The 23,378-nt window shown below is 47.8% G+C and overlaps 2 protein-coding genes and 1 long non-coding RNA gene across 14 annotated transcripts; 2 read left to right on the top strand and 1 right to left on the bottom strand.

The window, feature by feature from the left end:
- The first annotated feature begins 37 nt into the window (after positions 1-37).
- On the top strand, positions 38-21,755 carry LOC105311341 (protein BHLHb9-like). 9 transcript variants are annotated; one of them, XM_011387316.2, is made up of 6 exons: positions 38-296; positions 16,395-16,505; positions 16,595-16,696; positions 17,084-17,180; positions 17,762-17,838; positions 18,164-21,755. In XM_011387316.2, the coding sequence occupies exon 6, from the start codon at positions 18,449-18,451 to the stop codon at positions 20,066-20,068; it is 1,620 nt and encodes a 539-aa protein (XP_011385618.1). In that variant the 5' UTR covers positions 38-296; positions 16,395-16,505; positions 16,595-16,696; positions 17,084-17,180; positions 17,762-17,838; positions 18,164-18,448; the 3' UTR covers positions 20,069-21,755. The 9 variants fall into 9 exon arrangements, with proteins under 9 accessions (XP_011385618.1, XP_011385623.1, XP_011385621.1 ...); XM_023527053.1 differs by lacking the exon at positions 38-296 and adding an exon at positions 15,322-15,634 and having other exon boundaries at positions 18,072-21,755; XM_011387314.2 differs by lacking the exon at positions 38-296 and adding an exon at positions 15,322-15,634.
- On the top strand, positions 263-5,015 carry LOC105311343 (G-protein coupled receptor-associated sorting protein 2-like). Of its 3 annotated transcripts, XM_011387324.2 has the most exons (5): positions 263-386; positions 923-990; positions 1,307-1,383; positions 1,692-2,156; positions 2,193-5,015. In XM_011387324.2, the coding sequence occupies exons 4-5, from the start codon at positions 2,022-2,024 to the stop codon at positions 4,665-4,667; spliced, it is 2,610 nt and encodes an 869-aa protein (XP_011385626.1). In that variant the 5' UTR covers positions 263-386; positions 923-990; positions 1,307-1,383; positions 1,692-2,021; the 3' UTR covers positions 4,668-5,015. The 3 variants fall into 3 exon arrangements, with proteins under 3 accessions (XP_011385626.1, XP_011385624.1, XP_011385625.1); XM_011387322.2 differs by having other exon boundaries at positions 1,692-5,015; XM_011387323.2 differs by lacking the exon at positions 263-386 and adding an exon at positions 397-600 and having other exon boundaries at positions 1,692-5,015.
- LOC111735555 lies at positions 12,042-15,303 on the bottom strand. 2 transcript variants are annotated; one of them, XR_002778838.1, is made up of 2 exons: positions 15,063-15,303; positions 12,042-13,263 (listed from the first exon to the last, which is right to left on the bottom strand). It is a non-coding gene; the product is annotated as an uncharacterized LOC111735555 (long non-coding RNA). The 2 variants fall into 2 exon arrangements; XR_002778839.1 differs by lacking the exon at positions 15,063-15,303 and adding an exon at positions 13,490-14,012.
- Positions 21,756-23,378: the final 1,623 nt, after the last annotated feature.

Below are 23,378 nucleotides of genomic sequence, written 5' to 3' on the forward strand. Positions count from 1 at the left end.
CAGGCGAGGGAGGGTCCCCGGGCTCCTGAGGAAGCGAACCGCGCCGGCCGCTCCCCAGGCCGCTTTGCCGCTGCCCGCGCCCCGCCCTCCACGGTGTCTGTGCCGTGAGAGGGCTGTGGGCCAGGCAGCTGCGGGAGAAATGGCGGAGCGGGAGCTGGGCCGGGGGACGCCGTGAGGGTGGGGGGACGTTGGCCGCTCCGGGCCCTGAATCTGGAAAGGGGCCCATTGGGCCCCGCGTCCTGGGCGATCTCCTTTCCCACAGGCGCCCGGTTGATGCCAAGTCTCCTGTCCGCGCGGTAGGTTGGCGATTTCAGTCGGCAGGGTGCATCAGTGGAGGAGCGGCTTGAGGAAAAGTTGGAGCAGGAAAATAGCCTGGATTTCTGGAGGTGTGTGGAGATGGGGGGTGGTTAGTCATTGACTGGAGACCCGAATTGGAGGTGACTGTGACCAGAGGTCAGGCTTCCAGGAACAAATCCTAAAATATGCCTTTGTACCAGCTTCTAGGCACTTCCCTTGACTTCTTGCTTACTTCCAACCAAAATTGCGAATAGGAAAAAACGGGCTTGGAGGCCAGGGTGAAACAGAAGTCATCATTTACAAGTACGAATACACAACGTGGTTCAGAGAATATGCGGGCGCCCTTCCCCCAATTTATGCTGCGCAAGGCAAAGGGATGCGGTGCACCTAGTGGTGAAACCGCAGAATGGAGAAGGGAGCAACCGGAAGGCTCTGACAGCAAGAAAAGGTGTCGTTATCTGGAACCTTAAAACAGAGGGCCTTAGTAAAACGAGAATATTCTACCAAGCGGACTATGTGGTGATAAATAACATGTGGCGTCCCGTTACTGGTGTTAGTCTGTCCACCAAGTGCTCAGTTATTACCATGGTCTTCTGTCTTTATCTCTTCATCTGTTTTTCCATAGGCTTACAGTAAGGCCGGTCACTTCTGCAAGGAAGGAAAAGGAGGAAGAAACTGGCTCAGTTTTTGGAGGTTGGTGGGAAGGGGGAAATGCAGGGGACAGCTACAGAATAATATCATGGCAGGTCTTTGTGATCTGCCTCTCCTACTCTGTGTCAGATTTGCATACTGCCCCAGCATCCCTTGTCTATTTCCTGCAGGAGAAATTAGGAATATTAGGGTAGGTGTGGGTTGGGCTGTGAACGGGAGGAGAAGATTCGAGGTCGGGAGACAGGAGACATTAGACAAATTGGACCCTTAAACAGGAAGATGTTTTCATCAGGGGTTAGAGTATCTGTCAACCATGCACTCGGACTCCATATTCTCCTGTTTATTTACTTGTCCATAGGATGGCCTGCGTCTGCTGTAGGGCTTAATACCACTGGAACAAAACAAGAAGGGGGAAATCGCACCACATCAGAGCAGGTTGGTATGAGAGTGGGTACAACTTCGGGTGGGGTAGTGGAGACCAACACACGTCCAGGATTAATTAGGGTGTAGTCTGGGGGCTCCTTAGCCTGTCCCGTTGCCAACACACTTTCCCACCAACCTCACACCTGTTTTGTGGCAGGCCAAGTAGTGTGGCAACTGTGGGCAAAAGGAGGGTGACAGGGAGACTTTCTAATAACCCAACAGCCCCAACAGGAATTCAGGGTCCAGTCTCTGTGTGTGAGGTTCTGCATGGAGTGACAATTCAAAGAGACTCAAAGCCTCATCTTCTTCTCTGTCCCTAGATCCACCTCCAGTGGCATCTCTGGTGGTGTTGGTGTTGGAATTGCTACTGACCACCACCTTCAACAGGTCTGCACCCACCTGGCAACCATCCATCCTTCCTCAGCTTGGTTGTGTCTCTTCTGAACTGTCTGTAATATTGGCCGAGGCTGTTCTTGGGAAGGTGGCTGATTGAGTGCTGGACTGGTGATTGACTCTTAGTCTTATTTCCAACTGTATCCCCTGAATCACTGAAAGACCAGAGTGTGAAGATACAGAACTGTGACAGGTCTGTGGTGGAGGCTGAGACTGTGGTACTGGTATTTAACCGCATCTGCTCTGTAACTGGTACTATGACTGGGGCCGAGATTGAAACTGGTGCCCAGGCCAAGCCTGAAAAGAAGGCTGGAGAAGAGGTTGGAGGTGGGGCTGAGAGGGAGAACGAAGTTCAAATGGTGGTCAGACCTAAGGTCAGGACCCAGGCCCAGGTGATGGCTGGGGCAAGGCCCAAAACGGAGTCCCAGGTGATGGCTGGGGCAAGGCCCAAAACGGAGTCCCAGGTGATGGCTGGGGCAAGGCCCAAAACGGAGTCCCAGGTGATGGCTGGGGCAAGGCCCAAAACGGAGTCCCAGGTGATGGCTGGGGCAAGGCCCAAAACTGATTCCCAGGTGATGACTGGGGCAAGGTCCAGAATTGAGGCCCAGACAATGACTGGGGCAAGGCCCAAAAGCGAATCCCACGCAATGGCTGGGGCAAGGCCCAAAACCGAGGCCAGGGCAGTAGGTAGGGCACGTCCTAAAACGGAGGCCAAGGCAATCCCTGGGGCAAGGCTCAAAGATGAAGCCCAGGCTTGGGCCCAGACTGAGTTTGGGGCTGAGGCAGTGTCCCAAACTGAGGGAGTGCCCCAGATCAATGCAGTAGCCTGGCCTCTGGTCAGTACTGAGTCTCGGCCAGTTGCTAAACCTATGACCCTGCCTGTAGATAGAGAACTGGTCAGTGTGGGCGCTGAAACCTTTTCTGGTTCGCACGGTCAGTCAGGAATCCAACCCTGGTTTGGATCAGGGGAGGAAACTAATACGGGGTCTTGGTGCTATCCCAGGCCCAGGGCCAGAGAGGAGGCGTCTAATGAATCTGGGTTCTGGTCAGCAGATGAGACCTCTACGATGTCTTCTTTCTGGGCTGGAGAAGAGGCCAGTATCAGATCGTGGCCCAGGGAGGAGGCCAATACCAGGTCTAGGCACAGGGCTAAACATCAGCCTAACCCCAGGTCTCGGCCCAGATCCAAGCAAGATTCCTATATTGATTCTTGGTCTGGGTCTGAGGAGGAGTCTGGCAACCCATTCTGCTTGTGGGCTGGAGAAAATACCCATAACTTACTCAGGCCCAGAGTCAGGGATGGGGCAAATGTTAGGTCCAAGCTCAGGACAAAGAGAGAGGACTTTTTTGAACCTGAGTCTGAAGAAGAGTATTATAAGGAGTCCTGGTTTTTGCCTGGAGAAGAGGCCAATAGTAGATTCAGGCCCAGAGACAAGGAAGAGCCTAATACTGTCTTGAAGCCCAGGGCCCAGAAGGATGTTAACAACGGTGATAGGGTCAAACGAGAGGCCGGGTTTGAGGAGGAAGTCATTATTGGGTCCTGGTTCTGGGCAGAGAAAGAGGCTGGTATGGAGGCTGGGGCTTCGGGCCTCCCTGAGTCCACACCAGAGGCTGAGGAGGGGGCCATTGGTGGATCCTTGTTCTGGACGGAGGAAAAGTCCAGTTTGGGGGCTGTGGCCAGAGAAGAGACCAGGCCAGAATCTGAGGAAGAGGCCATATTTGGATCCTGGTTCTGGGACAGGGATGAGGCCTGCTTTGACCTAAATCCCAGTCCTGTGTATAAGGCTAGTCCCAGGTTCAGAGATTCAGCTGAGGAACTTAATACATCATCCAGGCCCCAAACCTGGGAAGAGGTCACTGTTGAATTCAAACCTGGTCCTTGTTATTTGGTTGGCTTCCCATCCCCAAGCCCCTTTAGAATTCCTGAAGACACAGCAGCTGCGTTCGCTGAAATGCTTGAGGGAAAGCCCCAGAGTGCGGAACTTACCCCAGAAGGGGGAGATAAGGAACCTTTGCCTCAGGCCAATCAGCCAGACCCTGAGTTCCCATTTCAGTATGAACCCTCCTACAGGTCAGTCAGGGAAATTCGGGAGCATCTTAGGACCAGGGAGAATGCAGAGCCTGAGAGCTGGTTCTGCAGCTGCATACAGTGTGAGCTTAAAATTGGTTCTGGAGAGTTTGAAGAACTCCTTCTGTTAATGGACAAAATTCGAGATCCTTTTATTCAGGAAATATCTAAAATCGCAATGGGTATGAGAAGTGCGTCTCAATTTACGCGAGATTTCATTCGGGACTCAGGTGTTGTCTCACTTATTGAAACCTTGCTCAATTATCCCTCCTCCCGAGTTAGGACAAGGTTTTTGGAAAATATAATTCTCATGGCTCCACCATATCCAAATCTAAACATGATTGAGACATTCATATGTCAAGTGTGTGAGGAAACCCTTGCACAAAATGTGAATTCCCCTGAGCAGCTGCTTGGATTAAGGCTGCTTCGATACCTCACTACAACTCCTGACTATCACACACTGGTTGCCAATTTTATGTCTGGGTTTCTCTCCCTATTAGTCACGGGCAATGCAACGACAAAATTTCATGTTCTGAAAATGCTGTTGAATTTGTCTGAAAATGCTGTGGTGGCAAAAAAACTATTCAGTGCCAAAGCTCTATCAATATTTGTGGGTCTCTTTAACATAGAAGAGTCAAATGACAATATCCAAATTGTTATTAAAATGTTTCGGAATATCAGTCATAGTATAAGAAATGGAACAATGGCCTTAATTGATGATGATTTCAGTCTTGAGCCACTTATTGCTGCATTCCATGAATTTGAGAACTTAGCTAAAGAGCTACAAACCCAAATAGACAATCAAAATGATCCTGAGGGAGGGAAAGAAAGCTAATGTGACTAACCACCTGCCTCTGATGAGCCTTATGTTCCCAGAGTCCTGAGTAGTGCTTTGTTTTTCAGTCTGGTTTTATGTTGTTACTTGTATTTTCCATGCTGATGTTAACAGTTTTGTCCGATTGTCGGTTTGAGCTGGATCGTTCTGTGGATACCAAATGAACATTAGAGCTGAAAACATATTTGTTGATACCTGTCTTGCTGTCCAGATTGCAGTATTTTTCAGTGTTGAGCTTCCAATGAACTGAGTCGCCTATGTAAGCTAGTTACCCTGCTATTCGTTGTCTAAATATGGTTCTTTTATTCGAGTCTCTGTTTTCAATAAAGTCGTGTGTGAAAATTGGCAGAAGTGACCCTCCTTCAGTTTAAAATCCAGGTGCAGATACATTGTGCACACTTAACAAACAGGTGATTAGTAGTATGACAAACATGCCCTCATTGGAAAATCTCATTCCTGTGGTTGTTGAAGACAGACCATTAGGTCATTCTTGGAAGCGAGCATGATGGTATGAAGAAAAGTGTATAATTGGAAAATCTGTTGCAGTAGCGTGGATGTACCCTGTCTGCCTGGAATTGGTGAGAAGTTTAGTGAGGGATGCAGCTGGAATGAGGCCAGTTTGGAGAACTGAGTGGGCCAAATCTGCACATTGTACAACTCAAGAGTGCAGGTGTTGCTTCAGTGCCACCTGAAGAATGAAAGAGCAAAACGGCACACCAATTAAATGGTGTTAGTAAGATTTTCTTTGCGATCCTAGTCCAAGGAAAGTACTGAGGAAATACCGTTCAGCTATTAAAAATGATCTGTTTGTTGGCATGAAATGACACATGCTGGTGAAATAGAACATAATGTGACACCTATGGAAAATTAGGTTCCCATTTTAAAAATGCGTGTCAGTAAACAATTTCTATGCAATTTCAAAATGGCTTTCTAAGAAACTTCATGTATTCCATAGCCTAGAATAAAATCTACCATGCTAGAAAAAGTTTTCCGAGACAGACATTGGGATGATACAAAAATTAATGAGACAGGGCTTTTTAAAAATATGTTTTTATCTAGTGCCTCAAGTCATCAGTAAATGTCGGGAAGGAAACCGTTATATAAATGAATAAACTACGGGTGTTAGAATTTTTAGAGACAAAAACCACTTAGAAAAGTTGGAAAGGAATGAGACTTAAGAAAACAGCTTTTTAAATAAAATGTTTCAAAGAAAAATAAATGATCGAGGTTGCCAAGTTTACATTAGCCTCTTGATTACAGAGGTGGCCACCTTTTTACACACCTGTTAGTTCAAAAGATCATAACATTTCCTTTTGGAGTGACTGACAAAGTTCTGGCAGTAGATAGTGGTGATGGTAAGACAGCACTGTGAATGTACTTAATGCCGCTGAACTGAACACTTGAAACCGGTTTTATGTGTATTTTCCACATTAATCAGTAAAAAAATCATGCCATACTCTCAGATAGAAACTGCAGAAGTCAGGGATAGAGTTGGCTTGGAGAGGGAATCGAGATTTGTGAGAACTGTTTTGTTATTTTTAGACATGGTGAAAATGTTACTTGTTTTGTCTGAGGATGCTGCTAATATTTTTGAAAAGGTAAAAGTATGAGACATAAGTTAGAAATGAATATGTGAAAGATGTTCCAACACAACTAAGGTTATGAAAATGGTTGAAGGAGATAGGTGTGTATACAGTATACCCAGTATACTCAATACATGCATATTCGATTTCATACACGCATAGAAAAAAGTCAGAATAACATTGCCGGGTTAAATACAAACTTGGTCAATATCTTCGGGGCAATAAATTGTAACCAGAGATGTTATCCGTCCCACTGGACATAAATCCTTTCCATATCTATCGGACAGAACATCTGAGTTAACACCGGCCTCTCGGGGTTGAAAATTTGCCCCATCAATAGAAAGTGAAGCTCAGCACTGCACTGAAATAATATCCAGTAGCCTACGTTGTCTTTACCCAAGTTTTGTGTAATTTTTCTGGCAGTGCAACATGCTCGCCCCCCGGCCCGGCCATTCTAGTATGCAAGGTTTATGGAAATGGTGCCAAGTAGCAGTTTTGCCTCCCCTCACAAACCACAAGTCTTAACAGGGATCATCCTAGTGGTAGAAACTGGAGTTTTCAACGTTCGTTTTGCCATCAATATTTTCCAGAACAGATCCTGTGTTGCAAAATGTCGCCGGAGTTTTAGAATATTCAAAGTCAGTTCGTTTCCACACTCCTCACTGAGTGTTCCTCGCCAGCCTTGGGCTCCTACAGAGCAAGGCCCAGGCCTCGGGATGGACGCCTCGGCTCCAAATCCAGCCTGCCTTCAGCTCTCTCTCCGCCACGGTCAGGAGCTTCAGGTTCTGCCGGCAAACAGCTCAGTGGCACAGGAAGGTCCTGCGCCCGGGGCTGCAGGGCTGCGACCAGCAGGCAGACTGCGTGGTCTCGTGGGCCAGCGCGTCACGTGCCCACGCTCTCCCTTGGGCGGGTCTAGAGGTGTGTCCCACGGAAGAGAGACCGGAAGGACACGCGCCTGACGACTGACAGACTGCCGTGGTGGAGTGGTGGTAGATCGTCAGGGAGGCTGGGTGGGTGGGTTGCTGTGTCGCAGTGCCGCACTAGCCTGAAAACTAGTCCCTCAGGCGGCCAGAATTCCGGCGTTTCTGGGTAGAGGAAGCGATCGCGCGGCCAGTGGCGAGCGTCTTAGCAGGAACTGTCTGTTGTCCAGGAGCTCGAGAGGCAGGAAGTCATCCTGCCACAGGCACAAGTGGATCGCTGCAGACGAGGTGGGTGCGAGGCCCGGAAATGGCATCCGCGGGAGGTGGTGGCTGACGACAGATGGGGCAGAAAGTGCCTCGGACCCTCCTGCCCCCTCCTGCCTTCTGAACAGCCCTCCCCTCAACCCCAGGCTCCCCACCCAGCGCTGTTTGAGCCCGTGTTTGCCTGCGTAGGTGGGGGAGGCAGACGCGGGGGGCGGGGGCGGGGGAGTTGGCTTCAGGGGAGCCCAGAGAGAGGAAACGGTGGAGTGACATTCGCGAACACCGGATTGGTGTAAACCAGTGATGCTGGCTGTGGAAAAGCAGTGCGAGCATGAGCAACACCCCTGTGGTTCACCACCACCACCCAGCCCGCCTATTCGCCACTCCTCTCATTTCTGCCTGTCTGTTCCAGACGTTGGGGATGGCCGAGACCAGCTCAAAATTGGGAAAGGGTAGCAGAGAACAAGAGGGCGGGGAATGCCTATGCTTTACGCTCCAAGGCTCCAGCTACCTGGCCGTGCAAGAGAGGAATGAACCCCAATCTGGGCAGCTCCAGGGAAGGGGGAGGTAGACAGACTCGGGAGGAGGGAACCGAGTCTGTCTAGATGCTGTGGGCCCTTCACAGAGGATTTCTCATTGGGATACTGCCAAGCTTCCCAACTCCCAAGGGATCGCCGGATCTCAGCTCCAGGCAGCAACTCCCTCCCATCTAGGAACACACAAGTTGCTACTCCATCTGAGGCTCCGTCTTTTCAGTCCTGGGCCTGAGTAGGATCTTTCTGGGAAACAACCGCAGAGACTGCTTTATGGGTGGTTTCATAGGTCCCCCTCTGCAGACTCTTTGCTCTCTTCCATGTGTTTTGCTCTCTGCCCACGTCTTAGGACCTGTTCCTTTGGTTTCGTCCTAGCTGGTGGCCCTTGGTAGTCCTTGATCTCTTTCTAACAAAATATTTCCTCCTAATGCTCCAAGACCAGATGCCAAGGAAAGTGTCACTAGAAAGTAATTACTTTTCCTAAGTCTACTCACCCTTCTTATTTTTATTCTCAGTATAGAGTTGAAACTGTGCTGTACTACTTCGGGCCCTCCTGTTTACATTTAAAAGCTGGGGGATTCAGCAGTGGGTACGTGGGGTAGAATTACAGAGGTTCAGGGCTAGGACTACCTCCTCCAACTTTCTGATCCTCTTTCCTCCACTCTTCAGAATTATGAAAATGTAAGTATGGGGGCCAGTGTTCAGGTTACGGTCTTTCCACTCAAGCTCTGTGGTCTCTGGTCTGTGTGTGTTTGTAGAATTTGACAAAAGAGAATATTTCAAACATAGTGTGGTATAGATAGAATATATCTATCTAACCTTTGTTCCTGGCCTGGCCCAGAACTTCAAAACACCGTGGGAATTCTTGAGTGATAGGAGTGTCTTCGTGGATGTTTTTGCAATCTCGGCCAAAGGGCAGGGTAAGTGGGGTGTGTGTATCTCCAAGAACTGACTTATGGTGGGCCCTCAGATAGCTTCATGATGTGGGCTGGTCACCAGAAGGACCAACCACCTGATTAGAGTTGGAACTTTAGGCCACAGGGGGAAGGAGGGCTGGATTTCGGGTTCAGTCAGGTGGCCAGTGATTTAATCGTGCCTATGTAAGAAATCCGCAGTGGAAACTCGGGCCTTCGTGGAGCTTCCTGGTCGGTCGGTAAACACATTGATTTTCTGGGAGGGTGATGTACCCTGAACCCATGGGAAGAGGGCATGGAAGCTGTGTGTCTAAGACCCTTCCAGACCTTTTCCTATGCGTATCCTTTATAATAAAACTATGACTCGAAGCGTAGCACTTTTAGTGTGTTCCGTTAGCTGTTCCAGTAAATATCAAACCTGAGGGGGTCATGAGAACCCCTGAATTTATAACTTGTCAGTCAGACATATGAGTGGCCCCTCAAGACTTGTAACTGGCATCTTATCTGTTGTGGACTGCACCTTTAAATCTGTGGAGTCTGATGCTAACTTCAGGTAGTTGGTGTCAAAGAATTGGTGTCAGAACAACAGTCACATGCGTCCCTACCTCTGATCCTATGCATCACACATAAAGAAGTTAAAAATGAAGGAGGCAGAGCCCACGAGTACACTATGGGTGAAAAAGCAGCATGCATTTGTGACATGTGCCTGCATTGAGATGGTTTTTAAAGTTCTCTGTAATTTCTTTTCTTATCAGAGCTCCCTCCGCCTAGCATTCCTGTTGGGGGTACTGTATTTGTATTTGGGAAACTTCACATTGTGGCCTGTCAGGATACCTCTAAGCCCCATGCGCATCTCAAAGCAGGCACTTAACCGATTCACACCCGTGGATTTTTTTTTTTTCAATCTCAGCCAAAGGGCAGGGTAAGTGGGGTGTGTTTATCTCCAAGAATGAAGATGATTATATCTGTTCTGATGACTCATTGGCCAGGATCATCCCTCGATTTTTTTCTGGGGTGCAATTGAAGTAAAAAACCTCATCACTCATATGGTCCTTTTGTTTCTGTCCCCTTTCTGAATCAATATTATGGGCTGTCTGTCTCCCGTAAGAAATATCAGGGTCCATTCAGATGTCATTTGACCTAAAATGTTGCTGCTTGGGGATAAAATTAGAGTGGATTTGTTATCCCTCCAGTCATGAATGAAAGAAAGGTATCGTCTTACGGCACAGCTGGACTCTTGGCACCCCCTGACACTCTCTGCCCCAATTTCAAAAGGGCAACCTTCAATGGGATCTCTTCTATAAAATACTACCGAGTACCTGAGGCAGGGTTTCAGGGCCTTGCACCCTTCCATACAATTCCACCTTTCCATCTCCATCCCCCAACACATGCTTCCAAGTCAGAGTCAGGACTAGAATGAGATAAGGACACAGTTTAAGGAGGCGCTCACTCTCAGGTGCCTCATCGTAGTCCAAGCCCTAATCCACTTTGCCTGTACTCAAGCCACATTGGACTTTCCTGCTATTCCCCAACCCAACTGTACCCTGTGCTTTACTACTTCTGTGCCTTTCCCCACACTGTTGGCTCGATCTTCAGTGCTCTCACAATCCTTTCTCTGCCTATGGGAAACATATTCGTCCTTTTAGGTTCAGCTCAAATGCTAGGGTGTGTTTGAAGTTTTTCTGATACCCTCACCCTTACTCTTGGTACCTTGGTAGGAAGTAATTCCCCCGTCCTGTGTACTTACACAGTATTTTATTTGCCCCTATTTCAGCATTTGTTTCTTTATACCGTGGACTGGAGTCTTTTTTTATGAATAAGACAGAACTAGTGTTGAGGGACAGGTAGCATAGAAGAAGAAACTTGGGCTCTGGAAGTGTGACTCAAACCCATCTGTCTGACTGCAACACCTGAGCCTTTTACTACTTATAATAGTAATTATTGTTAATATTAAGAGTTATTGGGTGCTTTATATGTACCAGATACTCTTCTAAGGGTTCTAAATGTTTAACTTATTTAATCCTCAAAACAAACGTATGGAATAGCTGCTGCTGTTGTCTCCATTCTGCATGGGAGGAAGCTGGGGCACAGACTGGTAAGGAACTTGGCCAAGCGCACTGAGTTGGTTAACAGAAGAGCTGGGATTCAGAGCTCTGTAGTTTGACTCTGGAGCTGGTGTGCATTACCGCTACGCTACGTCTACATCCCTCTAGTGCTGGTCATCACTAAAAGCTGCCATCCTCGCTGTCAGTATCTTCATCAGATTTTCTGTTCCTTACAGCTTGTGGCACAGTACTTTATGACGTTAGCCCTGAGTGTTGTTAGACCCCCTGCCCCTTCTCGCATTCTCCCAGTGTATCAGCCTCCTCCAGTTTTTCCTTCCCTCCCAACGTAATGGCCAATCACGGTCCATCATTTTTATTACTCTCTTACCTTATCCTCTAGTGTCTGGCTCCGCTGTCGTGGCAAAATCCCCGCTCGTGATAAATCCCAAATATCCACCTCTTTCGACACCTGTGTTGCTTAGTGCAGTACACCGGGGGAAAGATAACTAAACCTTTCTAACTGTTGACACTATGAATTTATCTTTCTCAACTTCAGTGCAGCCCCCTGAATTGGAAGCAGATAACCTCTGATATCTTTATATTACGGACATTTCCTAAAGGTGCAGTTTCACACAATGACTCTCTGAATTGAAACCAGGCTTATCTATGAGCTCAAGTATTTAATGGACCTCTGAACCCCCTAGATCAGCGGTCCCCAACCTTTCTGGCACCAGGGACCGATGCTCCTACCGGAATCTAATGCCTGATGCTCCGAGGTGGAGCTGAGGCAATGGTGATTCTAGCGCTGGGGAGCGGCTGCAAATACAGATGAAGCTTTGCTCACTCGCCCACTGCTCTCCTCCTGCTGCGTGGCGCGGTTCCTCACAGGCCGCAGACCGGTACTATCCCGTGGCGGCCTGGGGGTTGGGAACCCCTGCCCTAGATAAGTAAAGGTCTGGGTTTTCTGCCTGAAACTGTCCTTTTCAGGCTAGAACAGAGACCAATCAGAGTTGTCAGACCTCTAGCAATCATTAGGCAAGGTGTTCAGAACCTACAGTTTTCCTTTCACGTGGAAGGAAAGAACATGAGTTCTGCCACTGGTTTTAAGAGGCAGGTGCTTACCGACAGACAAAAGTCAGGAACATTTATTCATCGAAGAGTTGTTCTGTGCCTGAACACACACATCATTTACGATTGCTCCATTTTCATATAACAAGGAACTTAGCTAAAACTAACTTAACAAGGAAATTTATTATCCACTGATTGAAGTACTGAGGCCTTGATGGTTGTTTGATTCAGCTAAGGACTCAGCTTTTTTCCATCTCCTTCTTCTGCCACTCACAGTATCAGCTTCCATCCTAAGGCTGGAAGCTTGATGGCTGCAACAATTCTAGGAGTTAAGCAAATTCCTGAGGAAGAAAAGGAGATCATCTTTCTCGATGGCCTTTTCTTATGAGTGAAGGCACTTCCTTCAGAAGTCCTTCTGCGGTCTTCTTCTAAGGTCTCATTGAGCAGAGTTAGATCACCTCCCCTTCCTGAACCAGAGAGTACCAAGGGGATGGATTACCCATAGACCAGGAAGATGACCCCTGGAACTGGGATCATCCTCCCTGTGGTACAGGACCACGAGGAGGAGGGAGACATGCTCATGCAAAAGTGAAATTTCTTCAGTAAGTGTTGGTTATGGCAAGCAAAAGACAGTATACAAAGCACTGAGGAGCACGGTGGCAATGTCTTAGCAGTTATGACCTCTGAAAGCCACCATGGAGCTCTCATCTACTCTTTCCTACTTACCCCAGCCTAACCCATAATATAACAAGCTCACAGTTTTAAAAGGAACTAGAAAGACCTGATACATGCAGGCATTTCAGTATATCAGATAGTTTCTCATTTAGTGTGCACAAGAATCCTGTGAGGTCATTATGACCAGCTCCCTTTGAGGGATGAATTAACTGAGTTACAAAAACATGAAGTACCTTTTCCGAAGTGACACAAATAGTGGCAAAGTCTCTACTCAGCCTGGACTGCCTGGCTCTGAAGTCCGGCCAAGTCCCGGAATAGAGCCCAGAGGAGAAAGTCCCAACTGTACCTTCTAGAACGCGCTTCCGGGGCTCAGAAACTAGTTACTCTACTCTAAGCAAGCACCTAGTAGTATAGTGGACGGCCTCTTGATGGTGGTGGTGGTGACAGAGATGTCTTCCTTCTTCTTGGGTTAAGTCGCAGTTGCTCAAACCTCACGAGGAATGTTGATTCAGGAAGTCTGAATTCTAATCTGCACTCCAAGTTAAATATTTGGAGGCTGAGATGCCAAGTTCAGGGAGCCACGTAAATTTTCTATGCCTGGGAGGGAAAAGACCTAAAATGTATGGAACAGCTAGGTTTCCAAGGACAACTCTATTCCCAGATCTGAAGTTCAGCTGAAAAGAAGAGGACCAAAGCTGTTCACTGGTCTTTAACCACCCAGTTAAAATCCATAGGCCAGGCTTCCAGTTTCAGTTCTGGAACTCATCCTTCCTGTACTTATAACCAGAAAGGAAGCTGAACAAACTGAAAATCAGTGACTTACCTCAGACCCTTCAGAGACCTGAGGTCACAGGGCAAATGACCACCACTTATTCTAGAGAAAAGACAAATCCGGCGAGTCACAGCCTCTGTCTCCGTACATAGAGCAGAAAAGGCTAGAGACATAAAGAGGTGAGAAGACTTAAACGGTAGTTTTGACAAATTACTGGAGACTGTGGAATAGTATGAGAGCGAGAAACCCCACGTGCAGTCTTAAGAGGTTTAGTGGGCTGTAGATCCAGGAACTCCAGCAGGTTCTCACAGTGAAGATCCCAGAAAGATCCCCTCATGGCTCTGGCAGTGGGAGGGGAATTGTGCTCTTGTGAAATCCACCCAGAGCCTTCTCCATGAGAAAGGCCTACTCTACAGTGGAAAAAACTTTTTCCCAGAGCCTTATCCCAGCCCACTCTAGTCTTCCATTTATACATAAGGGGGAGAGAGAAGCTACAAAACACTCGTGAAGGTCACAGCCTAGGAACACGGGCCCACAGAACCCTGGAACTTAATTGGAAGAATACAGAACACGTCTCCACACGTTTTTCACCTTGTCACAAGCCTGCAGTAGAACAGGAGTGGAGTACAGCTCAAAGAGTTGCAACATGCGGACTCTCTCTGCAAAGAGTAATTAGGGAAGCCCCAAGGTAAGAGGGGAGACAAAAACAAGGACACTAGAACTTGAAGACTCTGGCACCTACACCTACAGTAAACATTACACACGACAGAAAACCTCTCGCCAAGGGTCTATTTACCTCCGTTCGCATTACCCAACATATGTCCAGCTTTCAACAAAAAAGTATAAGGCATGCTAAAAGACAAGAAAAAGCAGTTTGAGAATACAAAGCAAACATCAGAACCAGATGCAGATGTAATGCAGATTTGGCCATTATCAGGGAATTTAAAATATGTGTGATTAATATGTTAACAGCGCTAATAGATAAACTGGACAGGTATGTATGGCAAGGGGCTGAGACCCAGGCTGGTTCTTATCCCTGCCCCATTGCCACACTGCCAAAGCTCATGAGAGCTTGGAAGTGACCGCAGAAGACTTGACGGAGCAGAGGAAGAGGAACCAGGACCGACCCTAACTGACGCTGACACTTGGCCGTGGGACCAGACAGAGACGATCGTGTGACCGGGTGCGGGTCCTGACAGGGCCAGGCCCTCTTTCTTGGACAACTGTGGGGACCACAAAATGACAACAGACGTTACCATTTCGAGTGAGGAAAAAAAGCAGTGTGGCAGAAAGAATGAATCTGGGTGCAGAGCAGTGGATTCTTCCCTAGGGTTAGAGATCTAGGTGTGCCTTTAGAAGAGGGGCAGCGGTGAGGCCTCCACAGCAGCCCCCTCCCACTTCTCTCCCCGCCGTGGCCCCGTGAACTAAGAAAGAACTTGGGCGGTGGGTAGGACCTCCGGGTGGTCTGGCCTTAGATCGCCTCTCCCCTCCCAGCCTGCATCCTCACAGCCCCTCTCCCATCAGCGGCCAGGACGGATGGCGGGCGGGATGGGGGAGGGGGAGGAGGCGGACACTAAGCAGTCGAGGGACCCCGTGCGCGCGCGGGCGCGCACACATCTCTCACCGAGGGCCGGTCTGTATCCATCCGCTGCTGCTTCCAGCGCGGCTCCATCCGACCTCCGAGTCCTGCTCGCCTCGCCCCGCCCCTCGCCCGCGGGACCCATAGGGTCTATGGCATAGACCGCAGAGCCGGAAGCGTGGGAGGGGTCGCCCGCTGGGGGGCCGCGGAGGTCCAGCGAGGCGGGCGGGCGTTAACCCGTGCCTGGCGCGGGGGCTCCCCTGGGTCCCGGCCCCGCCCCCTCCAGGTCGGAACTACGGTGGGCCTGGGAGCGGGCGTCGAGCCCATTCGTGCCGTATCCCTCCGCCTCCTTCCCGACACTCTCGTCGCCAGCGGTTCGTGCCGCGTCCTGCGCAGCCCCTGCTCGGCCTCGCACCTCACGCGGGGGCCGGGACGCCTCTCTGTAGTTCGGTGCGCACGGAAGGCGGTGGGAATCCGAGCGGAGGGGAGGCCGACCACCGGGGCCCTGAGCCTGCACAGGCAAGAGGGGCTGTGGTGGCGGCGGGGGTGCTCCCTCACTCGGTCAGCTTGCAGCCTGGCGAGGAGGAGGCGACCCGGTCGGAACCGGTCCCCGAGAGGTGCGCAGCGCCGAGGCGGCGGCGGCGGCGGCGGCGACCGGCGCGGGCCGGGCCCGGCCCAGGGCGCAGGGGTGGCGAGGGAGGGTCCCCGGGCTCCTGCGGAAGCGAACCGCGCCGGCCGCTCCCCAGGCCGCTTTGCCGCTGCCCGCGCCCCGCCCTCCACGGTGTCTGTGCCGTGAGAGGGCTGTGGGCCAGGCAGCTGCGGGAGAAATGGCGGAGCGGGAGCTGGGCCGGGGGACGCCGTGAGGGTGGGGGGACGTTGGCCGCTCCGGGCCCTGAATCTGGAAAGGGGCCCATTGGGCCCCGCGTCCTGGGTGATCTCCCTTCCCACAGGCGCCCGGTTGATGCCAGGTCTCCTGTCCGCGCGGTAGGTTGGCGATTTCAGCAAAAGGGGGACTGAGTGGGTAGATTAAGAAGACACCGAAGTGAAATGTTTACCCTTCTCTGAATACAAGTTTCATCGCCATCTATATTTGGGTCTTGCATGCAGTGACAGGCAGGCAAATGACAGGGCGAGGAGTCGGTGGACTCTCACAGGAAGGATCCGTGTAAATAGTGTGCTGTTTAGTTCGGGATCTGTTCTCAACATCCCTGCCCACTTTACTAGGTTGAGGTAATGGCGGTTCAGAATAGAGGGAAAAGCTTTCTGAAGAGTCGTTTTAAACGCAGGGAGTCATTCCGTTGCTTTAATTTCTGGTTCTGGAAACCTAAACTCCGTCTCCAGCCACCCTTCACAGCCCCTCTCATTTTGTTTTTACAGGTAGTCCTGCAGATTTGTGGAGTTCCTGAGGGTGGCTACCTGAGGAACCATGGGAGTTGGGAGACATTTTTCTTATCTGATTGTTGGAAAGGAGATGTTAGGACCTGAATTGTGAGCATCTGGCCATTCACCTGATGTTTCTCTACCGTCGTCAACATATTTTCTTGTGTTTTGCTGAATGCCCCTCTCTCTTTCTGTAGGGTGTGACTTTTCTGCAGCTACAGGACTGTTCTTTGGTGCGAAGGATAGCGTCTCCGGAGGGCCCCTGCTCTGAGGGGCGGCTGGCATAGGTGGTGAATGAGGTAGGGTCTGTGTATGCATGGAGAAGGAGAAAGGGTGGGGGCATGCAAAGCTGCTATTGAAATAATCGTCCCCATTGTGGTTACTGCCTGCTTTCTAAATACGGTTGCCTATTTTCCACTACCCACGCTTGTGCCTCATTTTTGTTCGGGGATGGGGGGAGGGGTGTGGCCTCTGCTGGGAAAATGACTGACTTCAGAGTTGGGAGGTGTAATTAGACAAGCTGCAGATCTTAGAGGAATGTATGGGGACTCGCTTGGAGTTGCAGACTGGTGGGAGACTTTTAACATGACCCTGAGTGTACAGAAGCATACGTAACAACACTTGTAAGGGTTGAGCCATCTCAGTCTCTTCTGTTTTCTTTTCTCTGCCTTTTTGTCTGTCTGCAGGTTTGTTTCTTCATAGGTTCCTGTAGAAATCTGTAGGTAGCTGTTCACTTTGAATTTAATTAAGAAAGAGAACGAAGACAGTTCATTTGGATCCAAGGTGAGTGTGAGCATAGTACTCCTATTGATTGGGGATGGGAATTGGCTGTCGGCAAGTGGGCGAGACCAGGTCATGTGTTAGAGCCATTGTCTTCCAGTATTCTAGACACCGCTGCCCTTAAGTTTGTGTGTAGGACGTAGGTGTGGGGTGTGGCAGGATTGTGCCTGTAAGGTAACTGAAAGATACCCAAGAAATGGGGAGGGAAGCCATGAGGAGGACCAAGGCCAGAAACGTTACACAGTTGACCCTTGAACGATACGGGTTTGAACATATGCGGATTCTTTTCATTCGACCACAGTTCGGTTGACGCGTGCAGTTCTCCTGACTGCCGCTTAAACCCAGATTGTTCAAGGTTCGCCTCTGTGGTTGGGAATCCATGTTTGCGGGGGGCCGACTTTAGTTATACGTGGGTTTTCAACTGCACGGGAGGTCAGCGCCCCTACCCCGTGCGTTGTTCGAGGGTCAACTGTATAACCAAAGCTGTAGATTTGGAAAGGCACAGGTATTGGGTTTAGAAACCAGAGTGCATATCTGCCTACCAAAACTCAGGATTCCAGTCCTCCCTGTGTTTCTGTCCATAGGTCTGCCTGCGGTTTCAGCTGTAGGGCTTATCGACGCTGGAAGCAAGGAAGGAGAAAATTATACCAGTTCAATGCAGGTTGGTGTGAGGCTGACCTGGATGGACCTAGAGAGTATAGTGGTGTATACCAAAAGGGCTGGATTTTCTTAGCCTCTCTCACTTTCGGCAAGCTCTCTCATCATCCCTGCTACTATTTATTGTAGGGAAAAGAGTGCAATAGTGCCTGGGGAGGACATCGTTGGGCATTAGTGGGAGTGTGGAAGGGATAAAATGAGGTACCAGTTTTCTGCGATTCCACTTCTACCCCACAGTCCATCTCTACTCTCTCGTGGCCTGTGTGGCTGTCTGCATAGATAAGCACAGTTGGAAGAGACTCAAAGCCCATTTCCTTCTTCCACTTCAGGTCTATCTCCAGCGGTGGCCGTGGTGGCCTTGGAGTGGTGGAAGATGATCGCTTTCAACAGGTCTCCACTCGGAACCATCATCTTGCTCAGCCTGAGCACCTCTGCCCTCTGTCTGTGTCATTGACAGGCTGCGTGTTTGGAAAGGACCGTGAGGCTGCTGAACTGACAGTTGGCTCTGCCTCTTGCTACAGAGTTTTTCTCTGACCCAGTGAGAGTGTCAAGACACGGACCTGGGACACGTTGAGAACCAAGGCCAAGGCTGTCTATATAACTGGGTTTCGGCCATGACTAGGAGTAGAAATAAGGCCAGAACTGCAAAAAAGGCTGGTGTAAAAGCTGAAGCGAAGAGGGAGGTTGCTTGCGTAGTCAGGCCTGTAGCCAAGACCCAGGCCAAAGCAGTAGCCAAGGCAGGGTCTCCGGCAGATGCAGTGGCAGACATGAAGGCAGTGTCTAAGAACAAGATTGCTATCAGTCCCAAAGCTGAAGACAAGGCCACTAGAGTATCTCGGTTTTGTTCTGTGGCTGAGGCTAGTGCTGGGTCCCGGTCCGTGTGTAAAGATGAGGCTGGTATTGATGCCTGGTTCTGGGCTGGGGACGAGACCAGTGTTGGTTCCTGGTTCTGGAATGGAGAAGAGACTGGCGATCGTTCCAGTGCTAAGGATGAAGGTCAAGCTGATACTGGTCCCCTGGCCTGTGCTGGGAAGTCGGAGCCTGTGTCGGCTGGGCCTAGCTGCAAGGCTAGGCCAGGGGCGGAGGAGGAGGTGGAGGAGGAAGAGAATGTTATTGGGAACTGGTTTTGGGATGGAGATGAAACTAGTTTTGACTCTAGTCCTCGACCCGTGAGTAGGATAGTTAGGCCCCAGCCTGTGGATGAAATTAACGAAAAAAATAGGCCCAAGGACTGGTCCGAGGTAACTATCTGGCCCAAAGCTCCTGCCGTCACCCCGGCAGTGTTAGGATTTAGATCCCGAGTCCCCTCTGAGGCAAGGCCTCCTTCATACATTGTTCTGGCCTCAGCCGAGGAAAATACTCATTCTTTGCCTGTGGCAACAGCATGTTCTTCTAGGAGCACTCCCTCATGCTCACAGCCTAGCCCTGAGTACCCCTTTGGTTCTGACCCTTGTATTGAGACCATAGAGGAGATCAGACGCCAAATCAGGATCAGGGAAGCAAATGGGATTAAGCCATTTGCTTGCCCTTGCAAAATGGAATGCTACATGAATTCTGAGGAATTTGAAAAACTGGTTACCTTACTTAAGTCAACTACTGATCCCCTCATTCATAAAATAGCTCAGATCGCAATGGGGATCAATAATGTTCATCCGTTTGCACAAGAGTTCATTAATGAGGTGGGTGTAGTCACACTTATTGAAAGCTTGCTCAGTTTTCCTTCCTCTGAAAGGAGGAAAAAGGCCATAATTACCCTGAATCCCCCTTCTGGGAATGAAAGACAACGCAAGATTGAATTACATGTTAAGCATATGTGTAAGGAAACCGTGTCTTTTCCCTTGAACTCACCCGGACAGCAGTCGGGATTGAAGATACTAGGGCAGCTGACTACTGACTCTAACCATCACCATATTGTCGCCAGTTACTTTTCAGAGCTTTTTCATTTGCTATCCCTGGGAAATCATAAAACCAGAAATCTTGTTTTGAAAGTATTTTTGAATTTGTCTGAAAACCCAGCTGCAGCCAGAGATATGATCGATACAAAAGCATTAGCAGCATTAAAACTTATCTTTAACCAGAAAGAAGCAAAAGCCAATCTCGTTAGTGCCGTGGCCATATTTATTAACATAAAGGAGCATATCAGAAAGGGCTCAATTGTAGTTGTCGATCACTCGGGTTATAATACACTCATGGCCATTTTCCGTGAAGTTAAAGTGATTATCGAAACGATGTAAAATGAGCCAGAAATAAAAAAAAAAAAAACACTTTGAACGATCGCCAAACTAAAAGGCTGGCTGTCCTCGAAGAGCCTTGCATAATGTTTTGTTCATTACAGTGTGCACATTATACATTCCATCTTTAACAGTATTACCTGTGACGGTGTCTAGGTTTAAGCTTGGACCATTTTTCAAATGAATATCACATCGTGAGCTGAAAACGTCTGATTTTTATCTTGTGTAAAGATGAAAGGGGCGCGTTCTAACATTTTACTTAATGAACCAGTTCATCCTAAGTAAGCTTACTTGTTCATTAGTCTCTGCTTAGATCATTTGTGGCTTCATATCGCAGAAAAAGAATATCCTTGAACGTACAGTGCGGTTGCAGAAGTAAGGCATGTGCACACTGATGCACTACCTGCATCAGATAACTCATTCTACAATACAGAAGTGGCCCTGAGTCCTAGATAAAATGTAATACTCAGTTTTACAAATTTTGTTACTACATTTATAACTCTTACATTTGTTAGACTATTCATTTATGTCAGTCATCTCACAGGAGAGAAAGGAGGTAGGTGTAGGGAGGAAATATTTCCTGAGTATCTGCTCTTTTGTCAGGTACTATGTTTACACTATATTTTACAGGTTTTTTTTTCCTCCCCCCTTCTCACAGTGGCCCTGTGAGTTAGATACTGGGAGTTTTTTTATTATTATTATAACTCATTATTCCGGATCACCTCCAAAGAGAATTAGGTTAAATGCTTTTTCCTAGATCCCCATAGCAGGCAGGTGGCATAGCTGATTTCGTCTGATAACCAAAACCCACTCACTAAGCTACCTTGCCGTCCTCACTTTCTTAGGTGGTGGCCTTGGAGGCTCAGAGACTGGGTTTAATGATTCTATTTGCTGTGGATATTGTCCCTGCCAGCCTTGCAGTTCTTTACTTCCTCCAAATTTCACACGTCCATCGGGGATTTGGCTTTACCTCTCTGGGATGAGTGTATGGATTTGAACTGGTCGTGTCTGGAAATAGTTGGTGCCCAAAATTATTGAATGTGTAAGATGTCAATTTGGAGTCATCGGCAAACGAAGTTTGCTGTATATCCTTCCTAACTTTTTCAATCTGTATGTACTCCCCCCAAATAACAAATCATTCTGTACATTGTGTCATACATTATAAAAGATAATTGCTTTCTTCCTCCTTGAAAAAATCATAAATTTTTTTATCATTTATAACTTATTTCATATGTGTCACATGAAAGGCCAGAAGGCTCTATCTTTTACTTAGTAGACTAGCCCACTTCCTGCTTTTCTACCAGCTAAAACTGTACTAGATAAACTTCATTGGAGAAATTTAGACCCAGAACTGCAGCTTCATCAACACAAACCAGGAAAGCTAGCAGAGACGCTGCTGCCTCAACCAACATGACAGCGATTCCTGGAAGTCTATATGGTTCAGCATCCCCAGGACTTTTGGGCTATGGCTGTGTTCTCTGAGGCTCTTGATAAGCATTTACAGCCCCTGGTCTGAGCCGAAGGGACTGTCTCGGTGTGTGAAAATATTGGGTTATGTGCTTTGAGATTTTTAAATAGTTAAGAAACTAAAACAATATCCTATAAATACTGTTTGTATTGTAACCTGCTTTCCCCCACTAACTACGTTGTGAATGTCTTTCCATGTCAATAAATACGCTTCTACAATATATTTTTGAATCACTCCATGCTTTTTGTGTGTTAACAGCATGTGCCTAATTTTCCCTTGCATATCCTCTTAATAAACGATATGCACAAATTTATTCTCTTGTGAAAATAGGACTGTAATCTGCAACTTGCCTTTTCGTCTTTCCAATTATCTTTCCAACTTAGTATTATACATGCTTATTTAACAGCTTTATTGAGATACAATTGACATACGTTAAATCATACATATTTAAAGTATTCAATTTAATAAGTCTTGGCATGTATGCTCCCCTAAAACCATCACAATCAAGGTAGTGCACATATCCATCACCCCCTAAAGTTTCTTCATGCCCCTTTGTAATCCCTCCCACCATGCCCTATGTCTCCCCGCCCCCAGACAACCACGGCTCTGACGATACAGAATCATTCCCGTTTTCCGTAATTTTATATAAATGAAATCATACAGCTTGTATTGGGAGGGGGCTGGCTGGAGTCAGGCTTCTTTCACTCACCATAATTATTTGAGGTCCATCCACATTACATGTATCAATAGTCCTTGCTTTTTATTGCCAAGTAGTATCCCACTATATGGCTATACTACAGTTTGCTTATCCATTCACGTATTGATCGCCATTTGGGTTGTTTCCGGATTTGGGCAATGAGAAAGCTGCTATCAGCATTCGCGTCCTGGTGTTTCTGTAGACATACGCTTTGCTTTTCGGTAAATACCTGGGAGTGGGATGACTGGATCATATGGTAGGTTATATGTTTAACTTGTACATTTTCCAAAATACCATTTGACGTTCCTGCAGCAGTGTATGAGAGTTCTGATTTCTCCACATCCTTGCTAACACTTGGTATGGTCAGTCTTTTTAATTTAGCTATATATCATTGCAGACCTAATTTGCATTTCTCTAATGACTAACGATGTTGAACATCATATGCATATTTGCCATCCAGATATCCTGGGCGAAGTATGTGTAAAACTTACTGCCTTTAAAAAAAAAAAAAAAAGTGGCCGGTTCGTGTTTACTGTTGATTTTAAGAGTTTCTTATATATACTGGATACGAGTCTATTAATCAGATATGTTTTACAAATATTTTCTCCAGGTCTGTGGATTATCTTTTAATTCTCTTAAAAATGTGTGTTTTGAAGAGCAGAAGTTTTTAATTTTGATGAAGAACAATTCTTTTTACCAGTTGTGTTTTGGTGTTACATGTAAGAAATCTTTGCCTAACCGAGGTCACAAAGATTTTATCCTATATACTGAAAGTTATACTTTTAGGTTTCACGCATCAGACTGTGATCCATTTCGAGTGTTTTGTGTACGATACAAGATATAAGTTGAAGTTCATTTTTTTGGCATAGCGATAGCCAATTTTTCCAGCACCAACCACTTGCTTAAAAGATTTCTTTCTCCACTAAGTTGCTTTTGCATCTTTGTCAAACATCAGTTGGCCCTTCCAAAGTTAGATTTTCTTCTGTCACCAAATATTTGACTCCTTTGACCCCTATCCACCTTCCCCCTCCCCCGATAATTTTAATAAACAAACAAACAAACAAACAAACAAAACAGTAGTCCCTAAATGTATGGGTCTGTTTCTGGACTTTTGATCCTTTGATCTACTTCTGTATCTTGATTATGAT

The sequence above is a fragment of the Pteropus vampyrus genome, unplaced genomic scaffold (genome assembly GCF_000151845.1).
Source record: "Pteropus vampyrus isolate Shadow unplaced genomic scaffold, Pvam_2.0 Scaffold1000003275, whole genome shotgun sequence".
NCBI lineage: Eukaryota > Metazoa > Chordata > Mammalia > Chiroptera > Pteropodidae > Pteropus > Pteropus vampyrus.

Excerpts from the sequence above, each read along its gene's own strand:
- LOC105311341 (XM_011387316.2), top strand. The coding sequence starts at position 18,449 with ATGACTAGGAGTAGAAATAAGGCCAGAACTGCAAAAAAGGCTGGTGTA.
- LOC105311343 (XM_011387322.2), top strand. The coding sequence starts at position 2,022 with ATGACTGGGGCCGAGATTGAAACTGGTGCCCAGGCCAAGCCTGAAAAG.